The 27,989-nt window shown below is 41.0% G+C and overlaps 2 protein-coding genes across 3 annotated transcripts; one reads left to right on the forward strand and one right to left on the reverse strand.

The window, feature by feature from the left end:
- Window positions 1–1,041: 1,041 nt before the first annotated feature.
- On the reverse strand, window positions 1,042–20,450 carry HELQ (helicase, POLQ like). 2 transcript variants are annotated; one of them, XR_014515532.1, is made up of 18 exons: window positions 19,795–20,450; window positions 17,312–18,062; window positions 16,859–17,037; window positions 15,794–15,994; window positions 14,997–15,069; window positions 12,896–12,993; window positions 12,272–12,370; window positions 11,713–11,858; window positions 10,733–10,972; window positions 8,992–9,133; window positions 7,749–7,853; window positions 7,381–7,591; window positions 6,216–6,373; window positions 5,439–5,532; window positions 4,831–5,004; window positions 3,890–4,003; window positions 2,393–2,527; window positions 1,042–1,654 (listed from the first exon to the last, which is right to left on the reverse strand). XR_014515532.1 is itself a non-coding variant. In XM_083458625.1 (18 exons), exons 1-18 carry the CDS (start codon window positions 19,966–19,968, stop codon window positions 1,577–1,579), a joined length of 3,177 nt encoding a protein of 1,058 aa, XP_083314751.1. In that variant the 5' UTR covers window positions 19,969–20,450; the 3' UTR covers window positions 1,042–1,576. The 2 variants fall into 2 exon arrangements, 1 of the variants encoding a protein (XP_083314751.1); XM_083458625.1 differs by having other exon boundaries at window positions 5,439–5,537.
- A 206-nt stretch (window positions 20,451–20,656) lies between these two features.
- Window positions 20,657–27,013, forward strand: MRPS18C (mitochondrial ribosomal protein S18C). The gene is made up of 6 exons (XM_083459135.1): window positions 20,657–20,814; window positions 23,785–23,846; window positions 25,435–25,518; window positions 26,432–26,489; window positions 26,751–26,810; window positions 26,896–27,013. The coding sequence occupies exons 1-6, from the start codon at window positions 20,724–20,726 to the stop codon at window positions 26,970–26,972; spliced, it is 432 nt and encodes a 143-aa protein (XP_083315261.1). The 5' UTR covers window positions 20,657–20,723; the 3' UTR covers window positions 26,973–27,013.
- The last annotated feature ends 976 nt before the right edge of the window (window positions 27,014–27,989 follow it).

Here is a 27,989-nt window from a genome sequence, read left to right on the forward strand (position 1 = left end):
GTGATCATAGAGCCCAAGAAAGTAAAATCTCACTGCAAGGTGGCAGGTTCTCCAGGTCTAGGGAAAACGGATTGCTGGACTAGATAGGTCTTCCAGTCTGATGCAGCTGGCTCCTCTTAGGTTTATATGTAAAGGACAATCACCTAGATTTTTTAGCGTGGCATTGCCCCCAAAATGGCAGATTACAATTTGCAGCTCTCTACTGTAGATCTTGTTACTTATGTTGACGTTTGACCATCCGACTCGCTTTGGTTTCTGAACCTATGTGCCTTAAGTGTCTGCACACACCCGGTTAGAACTTGCAGTATTGCTATCAGTACACGGTAACTGGGTTTGGTTGTCTATAACACTAACTACACTCACCCAGCTGCTTCCACTATGGCCTCCTCCTGTTCGAAAATATCCCACCCCACCTAGTTCCCTCGTGGACTCGGCAACAGGACCAGAGAAAGGAAGAGGCAATGAAAGTGGCAGATAAGCAACATCCCTGTACCCCAAGAAATGATGGAACACTTGAAGCAGCTTTCCTGTCCCCTCCTCTCTGGTCCCTTGACCAAAGCAGTTTGTCTCGTGGAACTGGTTACAAATGATCCGTAGGGTTTGTTCCCCAGTAAGTGGAAGCAGCTGTGCGAAGGCTGTAGTATAGACACAAGAGTTCCATTTGTTACTACACTACAGACACATTAAAAGAGAGTGAAATATACATTCACTAACCTATGAGATTTTTTTGATGTCTGTTTTGGCATCTTGTCAATGTGCCATGGTGGGACACAAAGCCACAAAATTACAAAACTGTAGAGCTGGAATAGGGTGGATTCTGAAAACACACATCTGAGATATCACAGGCCAGGTTAAAGAGGGGCATCCTCAGCACTCACTGAAAGATAGTGAAGATGCCAAGGGTCATCTAGTCCAACTCCCTGCAATGCAGAAATCCCAGCCCCTAGAACATGCCGTAGGGACATGTACGTACAGCTCTATACATGTTTACGCAGAAGAACTCTCACTATGTGCATAAGATTGCAGTCTAATATACCAAAGTATATTTTAAAATAGTAACTTTTATTAATCCAAAATCAATAAATCATAATTCATAATGATTTTGTAATCCAGGTATTAAAGAGGCATGTTTATTTGATAGTTTCTTCAGTGCTGGCAAATCATGATTAGGTCTATACAATTTTTATGTTCTGAGTAGCCCAAGAAATTGATCTTTGCTTCAGAACCACAACCCCTTTCTAATTTCCTAACGTGGCCTTATGAAAGGCATTGTTTACAGAGACGAAGCAAAAATGATTTTCAAAAAGAAAAGAAGCACTTTATAACAGAAATAAGCAGATATCCATAGCAAATGATGATGCCACGAATGATAAATAAGAGGACTGAAAGATGATAAATCAATTTCAGCTTTGCCAAAGAACATCAGAGTTTCATAATATACTGAACAGAAAGTATAGAGAAATTTTTGGAGCTTTTATTAATAGTGAAATAAGCTCAGGTACATGTATAGCAAATAATTAGAGTAGAAAAATAATTGTTTGATTCTTGATTCACAAGCTAGAGTGATTAGGAAGCCTCAAGTAATGTCTTCAGGTATTCTCAGTAACTCTTCCACTTCTTCTTGTAATGCCTCGGCCTTTTCAGTCAGGAGCATCTGCATCCAAAAACAACCATGTAAAGTCAAATTAACCTGATACAGTATAAGAAACATTTCTGAATGCATTGGTGGTGGGGGGAGAGTTGACAGTTCTCAGGATGATGTATATTTCATTCTCCTGTAGCAGAAAGAGACTCACAAAGACAAGACTAGTGTGATCCCTACAAAGGCTCTATCACACACTCACACATGCCAGTTTCCAACATGCTGGCACCTATTGGTAAAACAAAACAAAACAAAAACAGAACCAAGGAAGGAGTTATGCAGATGAAAGGGCAGGGCTTGATTCTCAGTGGCTATGGTCTCCAGGAGCAAGGGTTAGACTTGATCCTCACTCTTATGGCATCTCCAACTATATATCTTTAGTTCCTCCCATTTTAGTGAACTCTTACTGTTCATAATGACTTAAGAAGAGCCTGCTGGATCAAGCCAGTGGCCTATCTAGTCCAGCATCCTGTTCTCACAGTGGCCAAACAGATGCCTGTGGAGAAACCAGCAAGTTGGATCCGAGCACAAGAGCATTCAGTCCTATGCAAAAAGCAGACGTTCATTTTTATGCACCTTCCCCCAATTTCTGGTTAGAGAACTGCAAAATTGAGAGAAGTGCAAATTTGGAAGGATAATTGTGTCTTGGTTGGTATATTGGTTTGAAAATGTGCAGATTAGACCGTTCCCCATTAAGATTCACAATTTTCATCCCCATTCCTGTCGATGCTTTTCACAAATTTTACTTGCCTTTGCAGATGAAACTATTTGCCTAGCTTGGCTTCTGGACAAATGCTCAATAGTCTTCACCAGCACGTCGGGATTTGCATTAGCCAAGTGTGCTAAAGTTTTATACCCTGAGTTGTAGAGTTGCTTGGCTCGAGCCTGAGAAAGTGGACAAAAGGCTAATTACAAAGAGAGGTGGCAACAAATCTATTCATCATCACCACCACACCTCTAGTCTCTACCAACCTGTCATATTTCTAGCTACCGTTTCTGACCACTGAATCTTTCATCAAAACAGCCCTGTTCGTATACTATTGGTCGAGATCTTTCACCCCCATAATGCACACTAGCCTCAGTAAGATTTATTGGGCCCTATGATAAACACGGAAACAAATGTGCTTGTTTAAAATTCAGGGCTTTTGGAAATATTTATTCTGTTATTCCTGTGTACGAATGCTTTATGGTTTGTATTTTGAGCACATACACATGTAAAAAGGTAAAGGGACCCCTGACCATTAGATGATGCAGTAGCTCTATTTAACAGCAAAACTTACTGAGGAAAGCTTTCAACTTTAGAAAGCTCAGTTCAGGGCCATCTCCAATCTGTCTAGTCAATTTCCATAAAAATACTTTCATAAAAAATGACACCAGAGAACTTTGGCTCCATTGGCCAAGTTTATTTTGTCCTCCGTCTTGTACTGAAGATGTGTTTGCTGCTCAGGGTGCTTTGCAACACATACTCCACAATCATACTGCAATGGTACACAATTTACAATTCCAAGACACCCCTTAATGCATTTATATATATCCTTTTAAATATGTATCCCAGGGTGGTGTTGACAGCTGTGCAGCCACAGTTAATGGTGCATAAAATAACCGAAAGAACACGGAGTTCGAATAACTTCCTCAGTGCAGCCTACAGCAAAAAACCGCAATCATTCACTATGACATATCAAACAGCAGCAAAGATCTGTTCCTGTACTGACCCCTCCCAAAGGAACATCATCTCAAAAGCTAACATGGCAAAATGAGACTTGCTGGAGCAATGGGTTCAGAAGCATAGGAATGCAAAACAGGAAACTTCTGCTGCAGGAATTACGTTTTTTTCAGAGCTTGCAAATGTGCTGCTCTTTTGCTGGGTATTAAAACCCTGCTTCTCTGGAAAAGGGAAAGCTGTACCAATCTCAGGTAGTAACAGTTACTTTGAAGGATTTTCTACAAACCATCTTTAAATTCTGCTTGGATTTGTTTGGTGAAAGAATACAGTCGTATCTTGTTTGTGACTGGGATCCGTTCCGGAGCCTCGGCCGCTAGCCAAAAAGGATGCAGGGCAAAGCGCCTATCTGTGCATGTGTGCAGAGCGGTTTGCGCTTCTGCGCATGTGCTAGCGGCAAACCTAGAAGTAACCGGTTACGGTATTTCCAGGTTTGCCACAAACGTTTGCCGGAATGGACGCTAGACAAGGTGGATGTTTGCGGAGGTATTAAGGTAGTTATTCTGGTTTGTTATGCATATACTGACCTCTAAAACTCCTGCCACCTCCATAAGAGGGATAAGCTCTGCCTTAACACAGTACGTTAGTCTCTTGGTAAGTTCTGTCAAGAGAGCTTTATAAACCCAAAATTCATTCAGCTCCTGTAAAAATAAAACATAATTTAAAATGTTAGGAAACCCTCATCGTTCAGTCTGGACACTGAGGTCTAGCTCGGAGGGTGAGAAGTGAGGTTACAGGGAACCAGGCAGAGGGCCTTCTCGGTAGTGGCGCCTGCCCTGTGGAACACCCTCCCAGCAGATGTCAAGGCAATAAGCAACTATCTTACTTTTAAAAGACATCTGAAGGCGGCCCTGTTTAGGGAAGTTTTTAATGTTTGATGCTGTATTGTATTTTTAATATTCAGTTGGAAGCCGCCCAGAGTGGCTGTGGAAACCCTGCCGGATGGGCGGGGTATAATAATAATAATAATAATAATAATAATAATAATAATAATAATAATAATAAAAAACTTTTGTCTGTCCATTTTTGTCAAAAAATTGTCTACCAAAATCCTGCCAAATTTCTAGAAGAGGAAACAGTGGAAGGTCACTGGAACAGATTCCTTGGGTACCATCTTAAAATGCAATGATTCAATAGCAATAGAAGGAGCTAACAGCAAGAAATCCTTTGCTTCTAGTTGACTAATTTCAATGTGGTCCTTTTTAAATTGATTTTTTAATTGAAACATGTATGAAAATACTGTCATAAAAGCACAACGAACTGGTTATTTATTCTCAGCTTCTCCACATGCAAGTTAAGTAAAACAGAATGTGCTGAATGTGGACTATTTTTTAAGAAATGCAACTTTAATCAGTTCTGGAATTTGAAAGGGAAGCTGCGTGAACAATTTGGAAAATCTGAAGTAAAAGAAGTTTCTGAGCAACATTTCTGTGTTCCATCAATGAAGTATTCAGCTACTATACATTACCTCACAGAAATGTAGAACTGAGGAGGAGAACGAAGCAGCTGAATTAAGAAGGGTTTGAATGAATCCTCGTGATATGTTGAATTTTTCTGCCACCTCCCATACGTTGTTCACTTTTAACAAAGCATGAAGAACCAAGGACAAGTAGAGTCTACTGGCTGTGCCAATGTCCACATCCTAAAGGAATATGGAGTATAATTAGAAATTGAAGACACAATCCAATGGAAAAATTGTTTCAATCTTTCAAGTTATCTGAAATAGTGGAACACTCTTACAATTTTAAATTCATCCATTTCTGAGGCTATCTAAACCATGAAATGCAACATAAGAGGCCACACAAGACAATTTCCAGCTAGGAATTTCAGAAACAAGTAGTCCCAAATATGACAACAAATAAGCTTTAGTATGACTCTAATATGATGCTTTTCCGCCATTCATGTGCAACTAATTTCTGATCTACTTAATGTTAAGGTACTCAAAATTTTAATCCAATCATTTATGACCAACTCCAAGAAATGAATCACAGAAGCTCCCCTGAATTCACAATTTTGATGGATAATCCATTCCCACAGTTATCTTTAGACACCTGAAATAAGAAATCTTCCTCTTACCATTCTGACAGCTTGTCCAGAAGCCTTTTTGGTAATAAAGCTCTCCGGCACACCAACAATCTCTGCCACTTGTTGTTCTGCTGGACTTAGCTGACTGTACTAAAAAGCAGAATTAATCTCAGATCTAAAGGAAAGTTACCTTCTGCAGAAAACACAGGGCATGCTCTGCCCCTTGTGAGAGACATAGGAGAGCGGCACTGGACTCAACAGTACAGTGTTCTCCTCCCACCACCCAAACTTGGCATGAGAGCAGAGATATGTGCACACTGCAACACCGCAGGCAATCTCTGGGAATGAGAGATCCCTCCACGAACCCTCCGAGTTCTCTTGTCTTGCCTGGGTGCAAGTTACTCAAATCATGCACGTGCTGGGCTATGGGAAGAAGAGTCCCGTGACGTTGATTTCTAAATGCAGTTGCTGCACGCGAAATGAAAAACTTCAGACGTATAACAGATAAAACACTCTTGAGGTATACTGCAAAAAATTCACTAGCTGCACATAAGTTTCAATATCTGCCTTGTAAGAAAATGCAAAAAGAAAAAGAAAAACCCAGGAGTTTAATTTTAAAAGGTCTAGATCCTGCATGTATCTGAGCATAATTTATTCCATAGGATATTTAAGACCCCATGTGCACAAGGAACAACTTTAGCTGTTCCACTGAAGCTGACAAGAGAGCCTTGTGCTTGCTAAGCTCAGAAAAAGAGAGGAAGGCTCCCAGGGACACTATGTAAATATATAAAAATCTTCTTTTTTCTTTTTCTTTTTTAAAAAGGTTACCTGTCTAAAATAGATCATCCAATTTGGGCTGCACTGCAAAACCATACTGTACGGTGTTGTCAGGTAGATTAAATGTAGGCAACTTTCAAGGATTAGCCCCTCAAGGCCTTTCTTCAAGTCTGCATAGAGCGTGTCACAGTACGCCAAATCGATAGAACCTAAGGTGTAATAAAAAGGTAGACATCATACAATGGCCCACATTGTACAGATCTGATCTTCAGAATTTGATGAGATATTTCAGCATGTCAACATGTTGGAAGACTCTTAAATGCTCACAACCCTTTCAGGGTGGCAAACCACTTGCTCTTCTTAGCAGGAAGCGCTGTCACCTCAAACTCCATATTTGATCCCCACAAACCAGGCCCAGCAGAGCTCTCCTTGATTCAAGGGGGCATCAGTTCTGTGGGGAAGCTTTTCCTTATGTCTATGACATTCCACACTAACTCATCACTATCATGGACATGCTTGCAAGCATTGTAGAATACATAGAGTGTTGCTGTGTCTTTCCCATACGTATCTAGTTGGCTGCTCTGCTTGAAAAGATTGCTGAACAGAATGCTGGATGAGATAGGCTTTTCAGTCTGATCCAGCAGGTTTTTATGTAGCTTACATGCAGATTGAATTTGTGGAGTACTGGGAAATTGCAGTTCCCTTGCAAAACACACCAGGAACATGTTTTACCTATTAATGTTTCCTTCCACCCCAATCTGACAGTCGGACAAGGTCTGGATGTGATTAAACTACAAAAGGAGGACAATATTTGGGGGGCAGAAATGAGAAGCTAAAGAGATACTGGATTTATTTTTATACGTCCATACAAAATCAGTTGAGCTGGGAACTGAGATCCATCTTGGCCAGGCTAAGACATTTTGATGAGCGAGGTGAAAAATCGAATCAAATCAAATCCCTTTTCATTTCAGAAAAAGATACAGGCAGCAACCATTTTGCATGGAGGGTCCATTTTTTGTCCCTGCATGCACCCACCCTGTCCCATTCTGCCCTCATCCGGGTCCCGTGCATCAGCAGATGCACACAAAATGGTCGCTAACTGTGGCTATAAATTAAAATTACGGAGATTCATGAGGGTAGCCACTTCATTCTGCCTGCTGGTAAGACTGGCCTTGCGTGGCTGTATTTTAATAGATCCCAGAGGGAGGTTTTATACCTTTGTAAGTGGCTTGACCCAACCTAGTGACAACTAGAATTTGTCCATCATCACAGCTTGTACTATCTTTTAGGAGTCCATTTTGTTTCAGCCCTTGCAATACTTCCGTAGTTACATCCTGTAGGCTCTTTCCTTCAGGCAGAAGCTGTGGCTGGACACTAAACAAGGTTAGATGCATGAACTGGAAAACCTCTTCAGGACTGGTTGCTATCTGTAGTGGAACACAACAGGACAAACGAGAGTATACTAAGACAAGCTAAATACCACTTTTTAAAAAAAGTTTGGTGTTTCGTTATTCCATCTGAAACTTTCCCTCCCCCAATCAGTCTTCTTAATACAATCAACCAGTTTTAAGGTTTCAGAATTACCTTTAATCCAACCAATGATAAGATTAAACTCCGGATGCCCTTGTTGAACTCAAGCAGGAGATTGCTGTAACAGCTTTCCAGAGGGCTGTATACTAACTTTTGAACCTTAAAAAAAAGAGCAACAGCTATGTGAATGCAAGTTATAAAATATGGCATATTTGTACCTAATGTTCCTAAAAGATTATCTTCTCCATTATGTCCTAACAAGATCTGCACTCCTTTAACCACTGCATTTGTGAATCAACTGCCATGTTCTGTAATGCCTTACAAATCAAGTCATTTGCAGCTAGGAGTAGCAACTTCTCCAAAACTTCAGGTTTATGGAATGACCTCTTTCTCGGGGAGTGGCTGTGTACCAGTGGCTATATAATGTCCATCTATTAATGAAACCTTTGGGCAGTAACAGCTCTTGGCTCTTTACAACTCCTTTTGAGTTTTTATGATGTATGATAGTTTGCCCTGTTTTCTGCTGTTGCATTTTAAAAATTGTGGGTTTGCTCTGCTTGACTACAGCTTTAAATGCTGGTTGTAATCTGTCTCGAGCTATTTTGGAAAGTTATAGAAGTTTTAAATAAAAACAAACAAAAAGGATACAGAACAGAGCTATTCTCAGAGGATGCTTCCCAGATCTACAGATCTATTCCTCTTCAAATTTACTGGGGAGAGTTTTCAATGCAAGTCCTACTCCGAGTAGATCCATTGAAGTTAATGGACATGAGTAACTTGTGTTCAGTAATTTCAGTGAGTTTACTCAATGTAGGACTTAGCTGAATATGACACTGAGCCTTTCTCAGTGGTGACAATTTGGCATTTGTTTAACAGATAAGAAAGCAATTATTTCAGCTGTACATACCTTAACAATGCATATGTTTCATATTTTAAATATGTGGATTTATAATCAGTATTTTATTTTTTCATATATCACATTTTTGTTACAGAATGCTATCTACCCAATTCCATGCAGGCAGGCAGTTTATTTTATAAAACATTTTCTAAAGTCAGTACGTTATGTTACTGGGTGGTGATGCTATTTTATGATGAGATATCATTGGTTTTCAAGATGAGGTACTGGCCTTGCTTAACTTATAATAAAAGAAAAAGGGCCTTTAAATATACTTCCTAAAAGGATGATCAAATTATTTCAGAGCACGCTTACATTTAAAAATTTGACCATCACCCCATAATACGCAATTGACTTATACTGATAAGTGTGAAAATCTTTTTTTTTTTTTGCTTAAGTTACCAGATTTCGGTCTTTCTCTTGCACGATAAGAATGCTTTCACCAGCTTTGTCAATACCGGCACGGCCAGCTCTGCCTATCATCTGTTTATACTGGTTTTTCTTCATGAATTCTGTTGCAACGTATGGAGCTCTTAAAATGACCCTGTGGAAACATTGAGAATGTGTTTTAATTACCGCATATAAAGTTCAAAGCATTTGATTTTTTAAAAAGTAATTACTGAAATGAAGAAACAAAATGCATCAAATTGTTGGAACCCCAACATTCCTCAGAATTGTTACAGTGCATACAGTTATACAAATTTTTATACCATAGCAACTTTTGACTTTGGAGCACCTTTTATTTCTGAAATATGCTCTAAAGGCACGTAGGAATCTGTAGAGCATTGCATGCAACAGGGGACACAGCAACAGTATCCTTAATAGCCAAACTCTAGAATTCCGCTATGTTCTATGCCTGGCGCTACTGAGAGAATAAAGAATAGTTAGACCAAAAGACAAGTATACTACATCCAAGTACAGTGGTACCTTGGTTTAAGAACTTAATTCGTTCTGGAGGTCTGTTCTTAACCTGAAACTGTTCTCATCCTGAAGCAAAGTTCTTAACCCAAGATACTATTTCTGGGTTAGCGGAGTCTGTAACCTGAAGCGTCTGTAACCCGAGGTACCACTGTAACTTGATTTAGATTTAATCATAGAATTTTGTAGTTGGAGGGGACCAAAAGGGTCATCTCATCCAACCCCTTGCAGTGCAGGATTTGCCCAACGTGGGGCTCAAACCCACAATTTGGAGATTAAGTCTCATGCTCTACCGACTAAGCTATCCTCGGAATTAATGAGTAGGCAGCAGCTGAGCAGCAAAGGAAACACCTGAACAATTCCTTAAGGGATACTAAAATCCTCAAGACTAATCCTGCAAATTCCGTTTCTTCTTCATCATTGCCAGAAGTGCTTCAAGGAGGAATCACTGAAGAGTGAAATGAGACTGGAAAGGGAAGTTACTAGCTATCTCTAGTACTGTACTGGTCATATGTGACCCCATGCAATAGGAACTCGAGAGCATCTTCACACCAGTCCCTGAACGCAGGGCTAGTAAGGACCCCTGACTATTAGGTCCAGCCGTGACCGACTCTGGGGTTGCGGCGCTCATCTTGCTTTATTGGCCGAGGGAGCTGGCGTACAGCTTCCGGGTCATGTGGCCAGCATGACTAAGCCGCTTCTGGCGAACCAGAGCAGCACACGGAAACGCTGTTTACCTTCCCACTGGAGCGGTACCCATTTATCCACTTGCACTTTGACATGCTTTCGAACTGCCAGGTTGGCAGGAGCTTGGACCGAGCAATGGGAGCTCACTCCGCCGTGGGGATTCGAACCGCCAACCTTCTGATCGGCAAGTCCTAGGCTCTGTGGTTTAACCCACAGCGCCACCCACGTACCAACAACAAATAAGGTGGTAAATCTGTTTCTGCAAATTATCACTTCAGACTCCTGCATTTCTTTTGTGCATGGGAGGAGGGAAGGGGGCTCAGAGGACAAAATGTTCTTCTATGTAAAAACATTTCCCTGCATACAGAATGCTAGCATGTCAGAACAAGGTGCCTGCGCTCTTCTTTTCTAGTCAGCTTCCGATGCCCTGCTGGACCCCTGCCTCTGGCTTCATGCTCCTGAGTGAAAGAAATGTTAAAATCTGTTCTATGCTCCACATGATAAAAACACAAAGACGCAACATTTCTTAAAGATTAACCTTCGAGCTGGCAAGTTAACCCCAGCAGCAAGGGTAGAGGTGCAGGTAAGGAGACAGAGGATTCCTGAAGAGTAAGCTTCTTCTATTCGTTTCCTTTCCTCACTGGTAAGGCCACTATGGTGATAGGAGATTCCATATGGAATTGTTTGCTTCAGTACTGGGCAAAGTCTTCCATTGCAGATATTTCTCAAATCTGTAAGAAGATCGTGTTTTTCTTTCTCCTTCAACTTTTTATAGTCTCTAGGAAAGAAAAGTACACTTAGATTATGTTTGCATACCAACCATCTTGGCTATTCCACCTGACTTTCAATTTGAACTTAGCCTGATCTTTTATTCCCCTTCCTTCCCTCCCCCTCCCCCTTTTATGAAGATTACCCGCTCTGGGATCCCACAGCTAATTCTCCCCTGGTCTCCTCGCTGGCCCAAATAGGACTAATTTAGCCAGCTAGCCCTGGTGATCATCTAATGTTTACTGGATGGATTTCCCCCCAAATTGATTTTTGAATTCTGAATTTATTGTTATTCACGTTTTATACTGTATTTTATGCTGTTTTCTGTTGCATCAATTAAGTGTTTTAAATTTGTTGTTAGCCGCCCTGAGCCCGGTTTTCTGAACCGGGAAGGGCGGAGTATAAATAAAAATCTATTTATTTATTTATTATGTTTCACACAGTGCTAAATTATTCCTAGTCTCTCCCTTTCTCCATCAACATCTCTGCCACAACACATAATTATATGGTACTTCAAAGGTTGTTATTCTGGACACAATTGTACCATCACACCCTGCAGTACTCAACAGTTTGCTCAAGCTGCAGATATAATCCTACAGGGTTATACATGATCCTGTTTGATCAATGCATACCATTCTGATCACTCTGCTTGCAAAGTGAAGGAACAGGCCTCTGCGTCAACATGAGTAAATTCTGAGGTTAATTGTAAACATGCCAATGAAGTAGGTATACAGCATCCAGGAAGCATACCTGTTCAAGTGCTTGCAAATCATTTCTGCTACGTTTTCACAGTTCTTTTTAGTGGGACAGAAGACAAGGCAGGAGTACTTTGGAATAACTTCCGTCACCAGTGCAATAAGGTGATCAGGGTCAGTCTTCTGCAGACCAGTAGAATACTAAAAGATAACACAGTTTTGTTTCTGTTCTGGATAACTTTGTTGTGTCTCAGTTAATCAAAATATTCATACAAAACTTCAATGTATTTGACGTTACAAACATGACTGAAGCATCCGTTGCTTTAAATGAAAAAATAAATACAAAAACAGCACCCATTTCTTTTGTCATTTTAGTATCCCCCACCTAAGGATACTAGAATCAGGACCATACATTCTCTGCTGGTAAAATACGCACATATCTGTAAACAAAGTAAGCAATTCTATTACTACTACTACTACTACTATCTAGACTGATTTGCATTTTTAGAGCCAATTGTTTTTGTTAGACACAAGGAAGAATATGTTGAAGCATATTACTTTAACTGGCTATGGATAAATGTTAAAGAAAAACTTTTTATGCTTATTGACATTACCTTGAAATTAAGAAGACGTGAAAATCTAAAGCCATCTTCCGCTTTGTTATCAACTTCATAGACTGTGTCTCGTATTTTTACATATTCTTTCAGTTCTACCTAAATTTTTTCAAATGTACATAGAATAATCAGATTACGAATCTATTGACAAAAAGCCATACTGCAGATGTAATGTGGAAGGCATTTGAAAAGAGAAGAGTAGATTTTTTTTTAAAAAAAATGCATTATTCTTTTTGCCTTTCCTAAAAATCCCAAATAAATTGAAACACTTTCTTGAATTATGGTGTCTGTGGCTTTTACGTTTTGTAAGGTATTTTCCTTATGACTTGTTTTACGAAGAGGAATCTGTAAACTCATCTTTGCCAGAATAGTGATTAGAAGGTAAGGTATTTTAAAGAAATTTGACCATGCAAAGCTAAACATTTGAAAGGCTAATAATGAATGCTATGTTCATTGTCAAATTAAATGCCTGGAAAAAACAACAAATACCACTTTTCTGCAAATTAATTGCCAAAAAAGCTCAGAAAGGAAAAATGCCTTCTCATCCCTTCAGTTAGTTCAAAATGGTCAAGATGCAACATTTACCTCTAAGAAAGTCAACAAGTTCTCTAGTCAAATACATACTGGTCTGAAATTACTGGTGTAATATTCCGCTTTCAGGAATTGCTGCAGATCTCCAACGTTATTTAAAGTTGCACTCATTCCAATGATCTGAGTGGTTTCTATACAAAATATAGCAACATACTTTGAAATATTACCCTCAATGTATCATAGAAGAATAGTAAAGGAAAGTCATAGTATCTCATATTTCAAATAGAACAAGACAATCACGTTCCTCATTAGATAAATAGCAAGAGCAGCATCAGCCTCATAATCACCCTTTTTGACTAACTGCACCGGATATTGTTAAGACTGGCCCACAAAATGCAGCCCTGGATAACTCTAAGCTGAGGTGGCAAAACTTCCTAAGTCTACAGTTACATAATAAAGTATTTGTATATCTGAGGCTGCAATGGTACCGTATTCTTTGCACCATAACACTCACTTTTTTCCTCCTAGAAAGTAAGGGGAAATGTCTGTGCGTGTTATGGAATGAATGCCTGCGGGTGGCGGGGGGGATCTGCTGCAGTCGTGAGCAGAGGATCCATGGTTCCCCTTCCTTCCCTCCTCCGTGGTTACAAAGCATAGCTCCACATGGATCCTCAGGATTTTTGCATTGGGCTACTCCAAACTCACTGTCAGATCACATGTCTGTGGCCACAGCATGAACCACAAAAATCATATATCCACTATTTCGTTTAGAATATTTTTTTTCTTGTTTTCCTCCTCTAAAAACTACGTGCGTGTTATAGTCTGGTGCGTGTTATAGAGCGAAAAATACGGTATTCAGATTAACTGGGGAATAATTTCAGTGGAAATCAGTGGGACTTGCTGCCAAAATAAGCAGACATAACAGAGCTATCCCTATCATGAGGCAGAGTGAGGCAGCTGCCTCAGGCAGCAGTGGCTGTTCTTCCTAAGACCCATGGCTGTACCTTTCTGTTGAAGGAAAGAGCTCTCCTTGCTACATAGCCTGTTGCCTCCCATGCTCCCTCCATCCTAGGGTGTAGCTTGAAAAGGTGAACAAAACAAAAGATAAAGAGGGTACTTTTTATCACATGTGGTGGACCTGCCCCAAGGTGAAAGACTTCTGGGAGAAGATTTATAATGAATTGAAAAAAATGTTGAAATATACATTTACTAAGAAACCAGAGGCCTTTCTTCTTGGAATAACAGGTTTGGAATTGCCCAAGAAAGATGTTAAATTATTTTTGTATGCCACAACTGCTGCTCAAATTTTATTAGCTAAGAAGTGGAAAACACAAGAGGTACCAACAGTTGAAGATTGGCAGATGAAGATGATGGACTTTTTGGAGCTAGCTGACCTGACTGGAAGAGTTTGTGACCAGAAGGAGGAGGATTACCAAGAAGAATGGACAAAATTTAAAGACTATTTAGTTAAATATGTTAAGTTAAATTAATTGGAGAAGGTTGCAAATAACAGATAGGCTTAGGATTTAATCAGGTAATGGGATGAATTAGTATGTTTAATACTGAATTGGAAAGGAAAACAAAAAGATATTAAGTGATTAAGTTAATTTTATAAGAATAGTGGTTTTGGAAAACCGTTAAAATGATATACACTGAAATTCAACCAGGGGGATACAAGGAAGTCACTTAACAATGTTACTAAGTTTGGTTTAAATACGGTAGAGATTTATGTTTGTTTATTTATTTAAAAAACATTTGGAAAATCAATAAAGTTTTTGGAAAAAGAAAGAAAAAGAAAAGGTGAACAAAACAAACCTCAGTATATACAAATAGGTTACTTGATTCATTTACTTTGTATTTCTCTTTACCATCTTGAAATAATTTTAAACTTCATGTTGCCAGTGTTGTTTGATGTTTTATTCTGTGTAGCTAACAGCTGCCAACCAACATGCTCTCTGAGTGGCTCACAAAAATTAAGAATAAAATACAAATACAAAATACAAAACACAAAACAATACAAGTGGGATATATTTTATGCTTCCTGGGGTCTGGGGGCTTGAGATGAAAAATAAGCATTTAAAACACTTGTTGTATGTTGAAATATGCTATTAAACAGACAAATTACATACATTTTTAGAAACAGCACAATCGATGCAGCTATTATTTGAGTCCAAGACGTGCAGAAATTACTTACTGCTTGTATAAAGAATCTTTGCAAGAGTCATTTCTAGAACAGCCCCACGACTTCCTTCTCCAAGCATGTGCAACTTGAATTAAAGAAAGGTGTAAGGAGATTATGAGAGCAGGAAAGAATCAGAACCCAAGAACTTTATGAACGTTAAAATGGAGATCAGATTTCTTTTGCGTATGTGTTGCATTTTGACCTCCCTCTTTAAAGCTATAGGCTTGGTTCTCTGGCATAGTGTAGGGAGACCAATTAATGTCAGTCTTAAAACACATTTTTATGTTTTGTGTTGGTTACAATTGAATGTAAGCATGTGTAATATTACTAGTTACCAATACAGAGTCTTGAATACAGTGGTGCCCCACAAGACGAATGCCTCGCAAGACGAAAAACCCGCTAGACGAAAGGGTTTTCCGTTTTTCGATGCGCTTCGCAAGATGAATTTCCCTATGGGCTTGCTTCGCAAGACGAAAATGTCTTGCAAGTCTTGCGATTTTTTTCGCTCCCCCCCCTTTTCTAAGCCGCTAATAGCCTTTTAGCCGCTAAGCCTTTAATAGCCGCTAAACCGCTAATGGCGCTAATCCGCTAATAGGGTTGCTTCGCAAGACAAAAAAACCGCTAGATGAAGAGACTCGCGGAACGGATTATTTTCGTCTTGCGAGGCACTACTGTATATTTCAGCCAATTAGGGATTATTTAAAAAGCCAAGTGCCCATTAATATAAATAAGTAGCACAGTGTAACAAGTTTGAATTCATAAATAAATTAAAAGCATTTTAAAATAGTTTCAGGAGTTTTATAACAAACCTCGTCAACCACAACTAGACCCAGGTCACCAATTCGCCCAGTTTCAATCAAGGAATTCACTAGGGTGTGCCCTCTTTCAATAGTAGCAATGTACAGAGATTTCTTAAGCCTTCTTTTGATTGGAGGGATCCTTCCTCTACTTCCTGCATATTCTTCGACCAGAAAACCTAGTTCCATTCCAAAACCCGACAAACCAGCCACCTACCATATGCAATAAATAAACAATAAAAACACAACTGAGAATTCCTTTTTTACAATTATTATCAAAATTTTATACCAGTAACATGTTTGCAAGTAGCTTATAATAGAGACCAGCTGCTGCATGCAAGCTTTATTTCACAGCTATAAGTGTTCAGTGGCACTACAGCTCAAAATTAATAAGTAAAATATCAACTGTCAAATGAAGAATGCCTATCCAGTGCTGTGCTCATTTCCTCAGAAGTGAATCCCACAGAATTCAGTAATTCCAGTTAAGGAGACCTACCTGCATAAAAGAGCTTTAAAACAGCTTCCTTTGATTATCTGCTCCCTAGGGCTCCCACACTTCATCTTTAGACTGATCACATGCAGACCCCCGCCATTTAACCACCAGCCAGTTACCATATTTTTCGCTCTATAAGACACACTTTTCCCCTCCTAAAAGTAAGGGGAAATGTGTGTGCGTCTTATGGAGCGAATGCAGGCTGCAAAGCTATCGCTGAAGCCTGAACAGCAAGAGGGAGAGCTGCACAAAGCCACTTCAACATTTGATTCAGAATATTTTTTATTCTTGTTTTCCTCCTCTAAAAACTAGGTGTGTCTTATGGTCAGGTTCTATAGAGTGAAAAATACAGTATTTCCCCCTCTCCCACTTGTTTTGTTTATCACTAGCCTGATTAAGAGTACTGGAGAAAGCTTGCACACTATTTGGGGGCATTTTTATTGACCTGATCATCCTAAAATGGATTTTGGAACTCCCAATTAAGTGTGCACAGGGTTGCAGCCCATCACTTTCAGAAATTTATGCAAAAAAGTTGAAGTATACTACAAGGATGCATAAGGATAAAAAGCCTATTATTTCCACACCTTCTCCTGGACTATAGCCACGTATGGTAGGATCATTAAAACATCCATTTGTTTGCAGAGTAATTCTTGAAGAATTAAAATTTCAGCTACAAGTGTTTTTCCACCGCTGGTTGGCAAGGAGTATATTAAATTCTTTCTCTGCTGCAGGGATTCTAACATTAAACAAGCATGCTGCCAGTCTGTAAAAATAAGAAGACAGGTGTTACCCTTTTATTCAGTGATTAAAGATCAAAATAAGAGTCTTTTGGAATTCTGCAAATTGTTCACTAAACAGGATCATTATTGGTCAATTTGTTAGAGGATGGTGCTGATAATTCCAAGGTTACAGGTTCAGTCCCCATATGGGACAACTGCGTATTTCTGCATTGCAGGGGGTTATTATCCTCAGGGTACCTTCCAACTCTATGATTAGCACAGAATTTAATACTCCAATAAGCAGTACAGTGGTATTACCATAAAGTTTGTCAATTCCTCTGAACTCTGTTAGCAGCTCCTTGACCTTGGTTGGCAATCCATAAAATGGACCAATGTCAACAAAGGAAGCACTGTGAGTTCTCTCAGCAACCCCAATCTCTTCAGATACAACAGCCTCTTTGAGTTGTTTGCTTTTAGACACCAGTGACGCAGGAGCTCTAGCATTTTCAGTCATTGCACTTTTGAGATGATCTTTGAGACTCCTCCTCCTTGCTTCAGACAAAGAACTTGTAGATGGTTCACTACCTTTTTTAACATTTTCTGTATCATGACAAAGAGGTACGTCTGAGATCTTATCAGGACTTTGATTCCGGTGATAGGCTCTTTCTTTTACATTTGCCACTTTGTGAGGATGAATCAAGCATTCCTCTGATTGTTTAAGAAATAAAAGCTGTGATGATGGCAGGTTTTCTAGACTATCACCATGAGGATTTAGACTGCTATCCTTCTGCTCTTCCATAGTGCTTAAAAAATCATACTTTCTTCTGCTTCTGGAGTCAGTAGTTGATTCTGGAATTGGCAATATCTGTTCTATATTCTTAGCATTTTGTAGCTGAACATCTCCACATACAGGCTCCACATAAGTACTGCAATCTAGGTTTTTAATATCCAGGACACCATCAGTGGACTTCATGCATCTTTGCTCTAGATCATGTACTTCAGCTAACAAAGAGTTGTTGCCAGAAAAACTGTCATAGTCCCCAAACAATTCAACTTCACTGTCAAGATACTGCAAGAAATAAAAATCTGAATGAGTTTTTATAATATTTAGCATTTACATAAGCACCTTGGAGAGTTTAATGCACTTCAGACACATTATCTCAATAACCCTTATGGCAATCTATTAGGATAGAAGAGTAATATTATTCTCACTGTTCAGAAGGTGAACTAAGACATAATTTATCAAGGACCATCTAATGAGATCTTGCATGAGGCAAGTTATTGTTATTGGCTCTGTGTCATTAACAGCATTCAAAAGTAGGAAATTAAACAGCAAAACTTTCCCTGTCTCGTGCTTTAAAAGCTTCCTCTAGGTTATTTTTAGAAGAGCATAAAAAATGATGGCAGTTCTACTAAGACTTACAGGACAATGAAACGTGAATCTGGTTCAAACACTGACAAACTTCACCTATATACACTAGTTTCTTCAAATTAATGTTTAAATTAGATGGATTCCAATGGTAAAATGCATAGCACAGGTTTGTTTCATCTGCCAAAAAGCCAATTAGCCTCTACAATCACTGTTGTCAAAATTTCTTTACAAGTCTCACAGACAGAGCTGGAAGGGCTTGGAAAACATTACTCTGGATTCCTTTCTATATTGGAAGCTGGCTCATACTGAATCGCAGTTCCTTTGCTTCACCTAACTCAGCATTACAACCGACAGGCAGTGGCTATCCAAGAGTTCAGAAAGAAGCCCTTCCCAGCCCCACCTGGAGATGTCAAAAGATTGAAGTCTGCATGCAAACCAGATGTTGTACCACTGAGCAATGGCCCTTGCCCTTTGGGGAAACGTTGCAGAAAAGCAAACAGGAAGACAACACAGCAGATCCACCTCCTCGGCTGGGCTCCCCCTTGCCAAATCCCACGAGGGCCACCCCTTCCTGCTGCACTTCTGCGAAGGGCCACATGCACTGACAGCACAAGAATTCATACTTCCAACCACAGTGCCGCTGCGCCTAACAGGTGCATTGCGCTGGGTGGGAATTATCCCTGAAGTCTTGAGTATACTCTGTGAAAGGCAGCAGGGAGCATCTCCTTTTGCATGCAGGTGGTCTCAGGTTCAAATCCCAGGGAGGGCTTGGAAACCTTGGAAAGCCAGTACTGGTGGGTGAAGGTAATATTGAGCATAACAGACAGGCAGATAAATCCCTCTGCTCCTAAGCCCACAGGGGAAGGGCTGAAGCTTCGTGGGGCTCTCACTTGTGGGGTGCCTCAGAGTTCTGTCCTCTCCCCCATGCTTTTCAACATCTACATGCAGCCACTGGGAGAGATCATCAGGGAGTTTGGGCTGGGTGTTCATCAGTATGCGGATGATACCCAGCTCTACCTCTCTTTCAAATCGGAACCAGTGAAGGCGGTGAAGATCCTGTGTGAGTGTCTGGAGGCGGTTGGAGGATGGATGGCAGCTAACATATTGAGGTTGAAGCCTGACAAGACAGAAGGAAATACTGTAAGCAGCTATCTTATCTTTAAAAGACATCTGAAGGCAGCCCTGTTCAGGGAAGTTTTTAATATTTACTGCCGTACTGTTTTTAACACTTGATTGGGAGCCGCCCAGAGTGGCTGGGGAAACTCAGCCAGATGGGCGGGGTATAAATAATAAATTATTATTATTATTATTATTATTATTATTATTGGCTTGCAACCCTGGAGATAAGCTGCCAGCCCGTGTAGGCAATACTGAGCTCGATGGATCTGTATTCTGAGAGGAGGATGGGGCCCAGAGTCAACGTGGGTACCTCATCCTCCGGTTCTCCCTCCGCTTCCCCGGTGCTCAGCTTCTTGGGAGCCGGCGGGGAGCGGGAGGAAGTCCGGCCGCAGCTCCCCTTGCCTTCGCCAGGCTCGGCTCCCGGCCGCTGCCTTTTCTGCCGCCGCTCCCGCACCCTCCTCACAGCGACCCCGTCGCCCTCCATCGGGCAGCGGCATAGCCTAGCAGAGGGCTCCCCCGCCAAGCCGGCACCGGGCGGGCGGGCGGAGGAGGAGGAGGACACAGCCGTTTCTCGCGAGGGGAAGCCGCGGCTTCATCGCCTCCCGTTTGCCTTCACACCCCTCGACACAAATGGAACCGCCCAGCTCTCCGCACAACCGCGTTCTTGCCCCTAGGAGGGCGATACCAACTGCTATAGAAATAGGGGGAAAGGAAGAGACATAGTTGACTCGAAGAGGTCCGCTCCCCCCCCTCAACGGCTATTGCTATAGGACATGGCATTAAGGAGTCCTTCCGCAGCGCCGGTGTCCTCTTGGACTACAACTCCCATCAGCCCCAGCAAAGGGCAGTTGCAATTTAAATCAGGGCAGTTGCAGTTTGAAATTCCCTACAGGCAAAGGCTGCGAGGGCTATTTGTGTGTGATTGAAGGTGCATGCGGGGTGTTACGTCACTTCCCGTTCATGAGCCCTTTGAGGAGAAGCTTAGGAAACCGAAATGTGGGTATAAGAAAACTCGACCAATGACCGTTGAGAGAGGGGCGGGGCAAGGGGCGAACGCCGTGCGGCGATTGGACTCCGTGTTTTGTTGACAGTTCGAACTGGGCGCCCTTGCGGCTTCTTCCCGGCGCGGCGCGTGCGCGAGCCCTAAAACGTGTCAGGGGACAGGAAATGTACCGAGAGGGAAGGATTTAGGTGCTGCTCTCTGTGTTTTCCACAGCGGAAGCTTGGGAGGCGGAAAACATGGCTGCCTTGGCGATGGCAGCCAAGGACTCAGGGCGAGTTTTCTGCCTCTTCGCTGGCGTAAGGAAGGGCGCTGTTTCCTCTGGTGCAGGTAAGAGATGGAAGGTCCTGCCCCAACCAGGGAGGGAGCTTGCTTCTTTCGCTAAGGCGTGGATTTAGGTTTGATGAGGCCCTAAGCTACTGAAGGTAATGGGGCCCTTTATATGTTCAGCTGTCCTTTGTCAACAACAATTTGTCACTGTTTTTTGTGTTGAATATATGCTATACGGTAATTTATGGACCTAATAGGTATCTAAAACCATTTACACATGTTGCTTTGCAACCAGTCCATGCAGAATGCAAGGTAAAGGTAAAGGGACCCCTGACCATTAGGTCCGGTTGTGACCGACTCTGGGGTTGTGGCGCTCATCTCGCTTTATTGGCCGAGGGAGCCGGTGTACAGCTTCCGGGTCATGTGGCCAGCATGACTAAGCTGCTTCTGGCGAACCAGAGCAGCGCACAGAAACGCTGTTTACCTTCCCGTCGGAGTGGTACCTATTTATCTACTTGCACTTTGACATGCTTTCGAACTGCTAGGTTGGCAGGAGCAGGGACCGAGCAACGGGAGCTTACCCCGTCGCAGGGATTCAAACCACCGATCTTCTGATCGGCAAGTCCTAGGCTCTGTGGTTTAACCCACAGCGCCACCTGCATCCCTATGCAGAATGTAGGCACCCTATATATAAGTGAGCAAACCAGTGATATTTTAGGGAGCAGGCTAGCAGGCAGGGCCCATTAATTACATCATTGGAGCCTACATAACATAAAACACTGTTGCTGTATGTAGGTTTTATTTTATTTGTTTTTTAACTTATATTTTGGAAATGTACATCTGGTTCTTTTTCCTTTAAAATTTTTGCGGGCCCCCAAGAGAGTGGGGCCCTAAGCTGTACCTTGTTTAGCCATTCGGCACTGGCCTGCCTTGTGCAGGCTGGGGGGTGGATAATAGGAACACCTTAGAGCTTTAAGCTTGAATAAACAAAACATATGGGCGCCGTTTTTCTATGCATTGCAACGTAGTAGCGTGCAGCACAAAACCTATGTATGTTTATTGCTAGGGAGTAAGTCCTGATTGTCGTCAATAAGTTGGCACAGTTTTGAAGTGTTACAATAACTGCTTCATCTGTCTTCAGAATAGCATGGGTGTAAGTAGCTTGAGCTAGGCTTAAATCCCTTATGATTTAAAGATATATTTAGGAAGAGCAGCTCCTCAAGCAAACCCTGAACCACATTATATATTAACTCTGTAATTCTGTTCATTACGGCACTATTTGTAGATGTCCAAGGGTCTACATAACCCCATTGTGAAGCCAGATGTCCAGACTTATATATGCATGCATTGGCTCAAGGGCTGAAGTGGCTCAGCTTTTTCATAATGCTCATCAGTGTTGTATTTCAGAGTTCTGAACCTAGTGGAACTGAGGCTGATTTCACTAGAATCTGCACTTTGGATTTGGCTTGGTCTGGAATACAGTGGTGCCCCGCAAGACGAATGCCTCGCAAGACGAAAAACTCACTAAACGAAAAGGTTTTTCGGTTTTGTGTTGCTTCGCTAGATGAATTTCCCTATGGGCTTGCTTTGCAAGACGAAAACGTCTTGCGCTTTTTTTAAAAAGCCGCTTGAAGAGGCGCAGTTGCAACGGACCGTGCTTCGCAAGACAAAAAACATCACCAGACGAAAAGTCTCGCGGAACGAATTATTTTCGTCTTGCGAGGCACCACTGTGTTGGACCTTACAAAAGCCTTTAGAGAGAGCCTTTGTCACAATAATGGGTTGATGACATTGACTTGTGCTGATCCCTAGTAGATACCATCCGCACAGGCTGTGGCCTATGCACTGCATGCTGGGCTCTTTCCATCTTTTTATTTACTTGGTGTGCATTGTTACACACCCATTTTAGCAGTGAATGCAGTTACGTAGAAAATCTACGCTGAGGGATTTCCCCCGTTTGATCACCTTTGCATCCAACTGTGTCTCGTGGAATGCCAAAGCTGGTAATTGGGAGCTTTCCTTAGCTTGTGTGCACTCTCTTTCTAAAGTTAGTTAAAATCAATAGTATAGTACTGCTTGCTGAATGATATTGGAGATCATGTACAGTCATACCTCTGGTTGAATGTGCTTCGGGATGAGCGCGTTCGAGTTGTGCTCCATGGTAACCTGGAAGTGACGGAGCGTGTTACTTCCGGGTTTCACTGCTTGCGTATGCGCAGACGCTTAAAAATGACGTCATGCGCAGAAGCGGCGAAAAGCGACGTGTGCATGTACGCGCAGACATGCCGTTGCTGGTTACGTTTGCTTCTAGATGCGAATGGGGCTCCGGAACAGATCCCGTTTGCATCTAGAGGTACCACTGTACCAGGTGTATAATTGTTTTTACAGGCTATGTATTCTTTGTGTGGTTCCTTCTAATGCAGACTTGTAAATAAGCCAACAAAAACTACTAGTTTGCATTATTGTTGTTTTCACGTTTGCTGGCGCAGAGGACAGGAAGCCTCTTCTCTGCAGCAAACATGGAAATGCAGCTTCTTAGGCTGCAACTCTAATGTCATCTACCTGGGCTCACTGAATTCAGTAGGAACACTACTTTGCACCTCCTTCAGCCCACTTGGCTTCTGTGCTTGCTGTGGAGGAAGGGAATTTGCTTCCTCTTGAGGCTAGCATGAAACTAAGGGGGCTGAAAGAGGAGAGAGAATGATCTGTCCCTCCTCTGCCAGCCTGCTCATTCCTCTGCATGGATTTCCATACAGCTGCCTGCATGGGACTCTTTCTCATGTATGGTCGCTAGGTATTTTAAATATAAACACAAAACCTGTGCTAACATCAGCATTTTTGCTGGGGGGTGGGGAACCATTGCTGGTATATCAATGCATATCTATTGGGTTATGATAAATCTCCACAAAAGTATTAAAAAGGGGAGATGGGTTTTGGGTGCTTTAACATTAATTCTTTGCTAGCTTTAAATTTCTTGTGAATACTTAAAAACATGTTGTGAGTGTGCTTTGTTACATATGTCTTTTCCAGTTGCATCATGGAGACGGGAGTGTAGTTCATATAGTGAACAGTTGTCCAGTAATGCAGATATGGTAAGAAATGTGTGTTACAATTAACATTCTAATCAGCCTACATATTTGTGAAAGTTTTCAAACTCAAAACATAGGGTGATAGTGGTTTACACAGGTTGTACAATGACAATAAAGGTATTATTATTAAAGAAAATAATTGTATTGCAACTGCACTTTTTGCTGTGAAACTGCACAGGAGTCAGTATAAAATATATAAGAGCGTAATCAGGTATTTCTACTTTATTTAAGGCTCATTATCAACTGTAAACTATAAACATAGAAGACACCTTGTTCGAAGGTAGCTGAAGTAAAAATGAGTGTTTCAAAATTACAGTGTTTACAACAATCTTAATTTATTTACTCTGAAAACTGTGACGCATGAAATACAGAACTTGTTTGGCAAATAATTAAAAGAAACTTTGTGTCAAGTTGGAAAATGGTGCCAAAATTACCAAGGAAGAATGGCCAAGGCTGTCAGTGGTAGCTAGCCACAACAGCTATGTTCTGCCTCCCCTGTTGGTGGCAGTATGCCTCTGAATGCTTGTCTCTGGGATTGACAGGTGGGGAGACTGCTGTCTCGCTCAGGTTCTGCAAGTGGCTTAGGCATCAGGTTAACAACAGGCTGCTGGCCTAGGTGGTCTCTTGGTCTGATCCACAAGGTCCTTCTTATGAATCTCCCCAGGTGATCTTAGGCCAATCACTGCCTCTCAGCCTATTTTATTTATTCATTTATTTCATAAAATATTATATGCTGCTTAATTGTAGAAAAAAACCTCAAAGTGTTTTACAAAAAGGAAGAAACAATAAAAAAACTACAACCATAATTAAAAACATACAGGTTAAAACCACAATATAATAGACTAAAACAAATCAAAACTCACACAAACTTTCTAAACATCTGGGTAGGCTTGTCCAAATGTTTTCAGTAGGTGCCAAAAAAGAATACTGTGAAGGTGCCTGCCTGATATTAAATGTTTGACCACAGCCTGGTATAAATTACACTAGCCAATGCTTGTAAACCAAAGCGCCAGAAATATGGTTAAAATTCCTACCCCGCCTTTCCTGTACGAGGATGGTACACAAGGGATTGAGATGGGCTGAGTACATATATACGAGGGGAGACAATCAAGAAGATTGATCAATGATGGATTCTGTTCTTACATTTAAAGTTTAATATAAGAACTATGTGGCAATTTTAAGATAAGTTAAAAAACCGCCCAGAAGCAGCCTTTTGCTTTTTTTAGTCTATTCTATAAAACAGTTCTAACTAGAAGCCCCATTTGGTGGGTCAACCAAATAGACATGTACCATATATCTATGCTAGAGTCTGACCTAGGGCTGATTTTTGTGTAACATGTTGCAAGACACTTGTCCTGTATGATAGTATCATGTCTGCTTCAGCACTTAAGCCAGCAGTTCTCAACCTGTGGGTCCCCAGATGTTGTTGGACTACAACTCCCATCATCCCTGAGCTCTGTCCTTTCTAGCTAGTGGTGATGGGAGTTGTAGTTCAACATCTGGGGACCCACAGGCTGAGAAAGGCTGACTTAAGCAGTCAGTACTAAAAGAAAGTAGAAAGACACTTCTGCTAAAACTATTTCTGTTTCAGCCTGTGCCAATGGACAATCCCTATAAGGAACCCCCTAAAAAGTGTGTCTTGTGTGGGGTAGCTGTTGACTACAAAAATGTACAGGTAAATTCCTCTGTATTTGTGTTTGTTGTCAAGGTGTACTAAAGAAAGCTAAGCAAAATCCGGCCTATGCTTATCGGAGATCATGCTAGTTCACTTGTCTACACTCCTACGTGTTACAAGAACACTGCTTCAGGGCGGTACTTTTGCAACATTTCTGTTCCTTTCATGCGGCTCCGTTCACCTAGGAGTGAATGCCGCTGGCACTAAATATGTAAAATTAAAATTCACTCTTTTAGAATACACTCAGGAATACGTGCAAAGAAAATATAACAAGATCAGTTGCATGTTGGAAATCCAAAGTATGCCTTGGACATATGCCAAATCCCCATGGTTATTATGACTTAAAGGTGCGGAGGCAGGATAATTGCAGGAATGCAGAATACTGTGCTTGCGCAGCACATGTGGTTGATAGGGTGTCACCTTGCAAGTACAATAATTCTACACCTAATAACCAAGAGTAGGAGGTGTAAAGCCAAGTAAAGCAAGCATAGAAACAGGATTGCATTTGGAATAAAGTATATAACATTGCTGGATCTCTTAACCACGGCTATTTCAGGATTATCTTGTGGGCTCATGTGCTTCTTCTCTTGCATACAAAATAGTTTCTATACCTGTGGTACAGTGTTAAGCCTCACCCAGTCTGAAGTGCAAGGGGCCTCTACTTTGGTTTATCCTACCAATCCTCTGGTCTTCCTTTGGATTTCCACTTTGCAGACTGACTGGCCATACAAAACAGAAACTACATTTTAAATTGTTTTCTGCTTGTGAAATTTCAGTACTTAATTTTCTTTAAATACTGCATGATTAGTATGTTTAAATGAACTGTGGAGATTTGCTACCAATATGTTAAAAAAAAAAAAGAAGAAATCAAAATGTTGCTTAATATTTGTTAATTTTTTTCCTCCTTCAACAGCTTTTATCACAGTTTATTTCGCCATACTCTGGTCACATTTTTGGAAGGCATATAACAGGTATGTGAAAGATTTAGCAGTATTAGATTTAAGGTAAATGCTTCACTAATTAATTTTAAGGCTATTTAAATAGCCAGCCACCTTTGACCTGTGCATCATTCTGAATTATATTGAATTTGGTTTCTAAAACTTAAATCGAGACCAGTCTTGAGTGCTTATATTTTTAAAGGCCCCTTAATAGGTTTAATCTGCATTGATAAAGGAATTGATCTTTTGATGTTTTCAAATGAAGTGGCTTTTTAGGATTTTTTGATTTTACAGGCTTATGTATGAAGAAGCAGCAAGAGGTTGCAAAAAATATTAAAAGAGCCCGACAACTGGGTGAGCATCTTTTTAAAATATGGAGGTACTTAGATGTTTTGCAAATTGCTTTGTTTCTAAAGCTTCTGAATTTATTATGTTGCAGGATTTATGTCGGTTACATATAAGGACCCAACATTCCTCAGCGACCCTAAAGTATGTAGTATCAAATATCCAGAATGAATTATGTTAACTGTACTTAATAAAACTGATTTTGTAACTGATTTGTAGTCATTCCTGGTACATCCTTAATAAGCAAACCACTAGCACGTCAGATACGATCCTGTTAATTCTGCTGTATACAGAGTACACAGGATTGCCATGTGAATGGCAGAATGCTTCTCCTCTGTGCTAATAATCATGTCATTCTTCAAATGGCTGTCATTTTGTATGCAAGATGGAAAACATGCTGTCATAAAATGAAGTAAAAACTTTATAAAGAAGGAAACACATGCTGTCATGCCTAACAATAAAGATACCTACTTGGAAGCAAGTGTCTATGTCTAATGGGGCTTATCCCTAGGTAGGTGTAGGCTTGGCGCATCTGTGTGCTATATTACTATGTACTATATTGCTCCGTGTGGAAAATGGATTAGTGGAACACAATCAAAGGCAGTATCATGAATGAAATATTTGTATTAAGGTCTTGCCCATTTCTCTCTAGGCTGACACGAAACCATGTTTAGCCTTCAATTCAGCCGCTTCGCTTTCAAGCACAGCATGTTACTTAATCGGTTATAACCATTTTGTATCCTACTGCTGACAGAAGACTCTGATCCAGTGGTGGTGGTGATTTCCCCCTGCTTTCCTCTGCAGACCTGTGCACCACCCCCTTCTGCTCCAGAGGGTTGGTGGACCCTTTGGAATTACCGTATTTTTTGCTCTGTAAGACTCACTTTTTCCCTCCTAAAAAGTAAGGGGAAATGTGTGTGCGTTTTATGGAGCGAATGCAGGCTGCGCAGCTGTCCCAGAAGCCAGAACAGCAAGAGGGATTGCTGCTTTCACTGCGCAGCGATCCCTCTTGCTGTTCTGGCTTCTGGGATTCAGATTTTTTTTTCTTGTTTTCCTCCTCCAAAAACTAGGTGCGTCTTGTGGTCTGGTGCGTCTTATAGAGCGAAAAATATGGTACATGGGAGGCAGCATGAGAACTTGAAGAGGGGAGGAACTAGTGAAAATCACCTCTCTTTTCCCTCAAGAGAA

This window comes from Podarcis liolepis, assembly GCF_965112155.1.
Source record: "Podarcis liolepis genome assembly, chromosome: 9".
Classification (NCBI taxonomy): Eukaryota; Metazoa; Chordata; class Lepidosauria; order Squamata; family Lacertidae; genus Podarcis; species Podarcis liolepis.

Excerpts from the sequence above, each read along its gene's own strand:
- MRPS18C (XM_083459135.1), top strand. The coding sequence starts at position 20,724 with ATGGCTGCCTTGGCGATGGCAGCCAAGGACTCAGGGCGAGTTTTCTGC. Across the intron at positions 20,815-23,784 it reads CGCTGTTTCCTCTGGTGCAG|TTGCATCATGGAGACGGGAG; the intron begins GTAAGAGATGGA and ends TGTCTTTTCCAG. Across the intron at positions 26,811-26,895 it reads TAAAAGAGCCCGACAACTGG|GATTTATGTCGGTTACATAT; the intron begins GTGAGCATCTTT and ends ATTATGTTGCAG.
- HELQ (XM_083458625.1), bottom strand. The coding sequence starts at position 19,968 with ATGGAGGGCGACGGGGTCGCTGTGAGGAGGGTGCGGGAGCGGCGGCAG. Across the intron at positions 17,038-17,311 it reads AGGAATTGACAAACTTTATG|ACTGGCAGCATGCTTGTTTA; the intron begins GTAATACCACTG and ends TTATTTTTACAG. Across the intron at positions 6,374-7,380 it reads GGGTCAAGCCACTTACAAAG|GTTCTATCGATTTGGCGTAC; the intron begins GTATAAAACCTC and ends ATTACACCTTAG.